The sequence below is a fragment of the Branchiostoma belcheri genome, unplaced genomic scaffold, assembly GCF_001625305.1.
Source record: "Branchiostoma belcheri isolate BF01 breed outbred unplaced genomic scaffold, Haploidv18h27 scaffold49, whole genome shotgun sequence".
NCBI classification, from domain to species: Eukaryota; Metazoa; Chordata; class Leptocardii; order Amphioxiformes; family Branchiostomatidae; genus Branchiostoma; species Branchiostoma belcheri.
The window spans coordinates 652,220-657,041 of NW_017804120.1; the positions used below are offsets into that span (position 1 = coordinate 652,220).

At 40.9% G+C, this 4,822-nt stretch overlaps 1 protein-coding gene across 1 annotated transcript; it reads left to right on the plus strand.

The window, feature by feature from the left end:
• The first annotated feature begins 2,798 nt into the window (after positions 1 to 2,798).
• LOC109479536 (C-type lectin domain family 3 member A homolog) lies at positions 2,799 to 3,520 on the plus strand. Its single transcript, XM_019781518.1, has 2 exons — positions 2,799 to 3,185; positions 3,484 to 3,520. The coding sequence occupies exons 1-2, from the start codon at positions 2,810 to 2,812 to the stop codon at positions 3,492 to 3,494; spliced, it is 387 nt and encodes a 128-aa protein (XP_019637077.1). The 5' UTR covers positions 2,799 to 2,809; the 3' UTR covers positions 3,495 to 3,520.
• Positions 3,521 to 4,822: the final 1,302 nt, after the last annotated feature.

A 4,822-nucleotide genomic window follows, 5' to 3' on the forward strand; every position in this document is an offset into this window, starting at 1 on the left:
ATCGTTTCATCTATAGAATTCTAGAATATAAAAGAAAGCAATTTGATTGATAAAATGTTTTCAGAAATTGTCGCAAACATGTAAACGTAAACTTTTTCTTCAGGTACCTCGGCTACCCGCGTATACGTCTCACAGACCGACTCGAGCAGCACTGATGCAGAAATCATCAACCCTTTGTACGGCTCCAGGGCAGGTAAAACAGCACTCTATCTCAGTCCCACTTCCAAACTAGTGCCCCACCGGGTAGTTTACGGGTTGTTTTGGACATTCTGGGGAAGACCCGTTTGCCTCCCAGTGTTTGCCGGGATATCTAATCGAAGGGGTGGGGCTAGTTGATTCCTGCCCAAATCAGTCTGGGTCCCTTTGAAAATAATCGTCAGATCCAAAACATAAAATAATTATCAAACATTAAGAGTCTGTTTTGCTGTGTTGCTTTGTAGATCTATGTAGTAGTAGGCATTTCATCGATCTATGTGGTAGCATTATTAAATACATATTGATGCTTACTCTTTTCTTTCGTGAGTCACCCCAATGATTGAAATATTTAAAAAACGCTGTAATGATAAGGCGGTCTGATCTTTGTAATTCAGGCCTAAACCAGTGTAGGTCCCGATGAAAATAATCGTCAGATCCAAAACAATGACTAATCATAAAAACATTAAGCGTCTTTTTTGCTGCATTACTTTGTAGATCTGTGTGGTAGTATGATTTAATGATCGTTTCACTTACTGTTTTTTTCGTGATTTACTCAAATGATTAAAATGTTTTCAGAAACGATACAAAAATTCAGTATATGTATATGTTATAAGTATAATATATTATGTTTTATCCTAACAGTATGGTCTATGAAGTAAGATGTAAAAATGTCTATAGATATCTTGCAAAAGACCCATGTTATTTTTAAAAATCCATATCAAAAACACAGTTAAGTCTTTGATGGGATAATTAATCTGTGCTAGACAAATACCTTTTGCAGAACCAACAAAGTAAGCCCAATAGATGCAAAAAATGCAAAATAAAAGAATTGCAAGCTTTAAAATCTTAACTTTCTTTAAAATCACGTCTCTCTAAACGTCACCAATGTGGAAAGATTATACTACTGATTTTGCCTGGTTTTAATAAATAGGATCCTACGATGCATCCACTGACTACAAGCCTATTAAAGGAAAAAACCTGTGTAAGACGTTTTGGCAAGTCTCAAGCGCCATGCTTGTTCTGGTCCTCCTCGTGCTTGTGCCGTATTTTGCAGGTCAGTTTTTTCATCAAGAGCGTTATGTTTCCTGTAAGCTTTTAAGTTTGTGCATCTGTATATGTATGGCTGTGTTCTAACTGAGGAGGCTTTTGATGGACTAAGATGAAATTTGGTATTCAGATAGGCTTGGTGTCAACAATGCAAATGACAGATTTGATCATGGGCCTCCTAGCTTATTTCTATAGAACTACAATGCAACTTCCGGTTCTGATCATAAATGGTGAGTTTGAGTTACTAGCATCTTATTGTATTGGAAATGTGTAGTGTTGGCTTGGGCCTTCTAACTGTTTTCCTTGGAACTGCAGCCTTCTTTCAATTGTCCAACTCATAGTAATCATAACTATTTTGGTTGTATAATTTTTATTTGAATGTTTTGGTACTATTTGTTATATTATAAGTATACATATGTATTTTTTAAACCACCTCGTTTGAACTAAAACCAAAGTAAGGTTACATTCAGTAAACACATTAAAGAATATTCACAATTTTCCAAATTTTCCAAGGGTAGGTTCCCACCACAACCCTTTTTTGTCTCTTTTACAGTTCACGTTGCTACTCTTTTTAGAGAGTTGGGCGACCTTCAGGCACGTGTGATCCAGCTGGAAGGCAAGTAGCATGTTTTTTTTAATATCATGGAATACATGTTTAAAATCCATTTCATACAATGTGTTTCTGCCTTCTGCAGACAAATCAAAACTATAACATCACATCTATTTCACTATGTATTTTCCAGTAAATTGCAAGACCAAGCCCGATCCTCCAAAACAGCAGGGAGCCCTGCGTGAGTGTGTGGGGTCTCCTGGGCCTCAAGGGGAGCGGGGCCCCTCGGGGCCGGCTGGCCAGCCGGGAAAGATCGGTCCGCCTGGACCAGTTGTACCTGGAGAGCCAAAGGGGCTTGTTGGACCACCTGGTCCTCCAGGGCCAACTGGACCTACAGGGAACAGGGGGCCGGCTGGCCGCCCTGGAAAGGATGGGTCTCCTTGTCCAGTTGTACCTGGAGTGCCGAAAGTACTTGGGCCACCCGGTCCTCCAGGGCCAACTGGACCTGCAGGAGGAATGGGGCCCATTGGGCCGGCCGGCCGCCCGGGAAGGGACGGATCCCCTGGACCAGTTGGACCTCGAGGTTTGATGGGGCCTATTGGGCCACCTGGTCCGACAGGTATGTCCGGCCCTATCGGACCTCCAGGCCTTCCTGGGTCTCCAGGAGAAAAGGGATCCATGGGGCCGGCTGGCCCGATGGTTTGCCGGAACCGCCTGGGTCCAGTTGGTCCACCGGGGCCGCCATCTTTTCCAGGCCGCCCACGTCCTGCTGCTCGGCCGGCAGGTCCGCAGGCTCTCAAGCAGTGGAAGCCGAAAACCGGTAGGCTTCTTCATTTTCATATGCAAACCGTGAAGTTTAACATGAAAATAAGTTCATCTTTGATTTCTTTTCATGTGTAGTTATAGCATTCAAATAATGTGGTCTGCCCAAAACCGGACAGTGAATTGTAGTAGCATTTTGTCCATACTGAGACATAATTCGTGATGTTTGGTTTTTCAGTTTGTCCCAACGGTTACATGAAGCTGCGTGAAACCTGCTACAAGATCTTCTACAACATGAAGACCTTCTACCAGGCAGGCGCAGCCTGCCGCGGGAGTGCGCAGGGCGGCACCCTCGCCATGCCCCGCGACAGTGAGACCAACGACTTCCTCCGCGCAAAGCTGAACGGGGTCTACAGGTACTTCTGGTTTGGCCTGACCTACCTCCACAGGGAAGGAAGGTCGATTTGGATCGACGGCACCCCTCTTTCACCGGACAAGTTCAACGCCTATGATCTTGGAAAGCCAGACAACCAGGGGGATTGTGTTGCCTATTGCACCAGCACTAAGATTCCAATGTGGGGTAACGGGCCGTGTCTGTGGAGAGCTCCCTACATCTGCCAAATCATTCCAGGTACTTTATCCCGCATGCTCTTTATTGCTGATGATTTCTTTTTCTTGACATCAAATTTCGGAATACATAACGCTGTGCTTTCAAACATTTCACTTTCATCTATGGAGACGATCAAGCTCTTATCTATAAGAATCACTAGCTTTTTTGTCTGGCGAAAAAAAAATTCTTCTGTTTGGCCTTGGGCTTTTAGTCATCGCCATCTTGATTTGTGACGTCATAGGTCGGCCATCTTGGAAACATCAGCTGACCCATCTAGACCAATAGTAGATTGACTGGTTATCTTGTTTATTATTTACAGGACAGGGATAGACGGCGGAAGAGACTACAACCACCACTGATACAGGGTTCCATGACGATCCTCAGTAGAATTAGAAGATTAAAGAGCGAGGGTTGAGAACCGGAATTGTGCCATTGGCTCAAAGAAATTTAAAGAAGCTGTAGACGCGGGCTTCATATTAAATTTATTTTAAATTTAATTTAATGAAAATCATTAAAGACCAAAATTACTGCATATGCAATGACGTGCCTATTTGGTACTGATATCACAACGTATTTACATATATGCTCACTAAGACACTGAACTGTGTCACTAAAGAAGCCTTTGATTGTTTATTTTCTCTTGTTTGATCATTATATAATTAGTTTGCTTGAGTAGATTTCTGATACAGAAATGCAATAGGAAGTAACAAGTATATATGCAAAGGGTGACTAACTCAATCGTAGTGAGTTTTTTTTTAATAATCAAAATCAAAGAAAATAGAACAGTCAGTATTTGACTAACAGGAACTTTTTTCTGCAAAGATGAATTTCAAAATATGTTGTGTCATTGAGCATGAAGAACATTCTAACAATTACTTGAGCAGTGAATCCAAAATATCTTGCAAAGCATGTTCATATTTTACAGCTTTTGTGCCTGATTTTGTACCATTGACTTTCACAAGGTTCAAATTCAATACAACGTTTATATGTTAAAACAAATATGATATAAACATCAAAGTACTAATTTGTAATGTGCTCTAGAAGTATTGAAAGCTATATGTACCCAAGATTATTACCAAGAATAAAGAGAAACAGTGTGTGGTTAAAATCTTTTCCATTATTCTTTGTCTACAAGCTCAATTTTCTATTAATTTTTGAATACGTACCAACAACTTCAAAAATCACGAATTTGTCCTAGTAGTAATAGTCTGTAACAGTTTTCCTCTCTCTTTACTGTAAGTGGGACAAGTCATAACAAATTGAAATTTATCTTCAATATTTTCATTACATGCGGGACACAGTCTCTGAGTGGCTGGTGTACTGTGGTGTCGAATACACCGTGATTTAGTAAGTTTTAATTGTGATTGTATTTGTCATCGCCATGTTTTCTACATGTCCTGAAGCGTTATTACAAGGCAACCAAAAGGTCAAACGTCAAGGATAATCATGCATAATTTGCTCTGAGTTCATGCTTGAGAAATTACACTTAACCACAACTCAGTCAAATGTCAACTGTTGACAAATCATAAGGCAGGCATATCTTGATTTAAAACCCTTGTTCTGCGAGACCCATATATATATATATATATATGGCTTGTACATACTGTACCATCTGCCCTGTGTATGTACCATTTGGGGGTATTTCTCGTGCAACGCAT

Coding starts and splice junctions, on each gene's coding strand:
- LOC109479536 (XM_019781518.1), top strand. CDS start 2,810: ATGAAGCTGCGTGAAACCTGCTACAAGATCTTCTACAACATGAAGACC.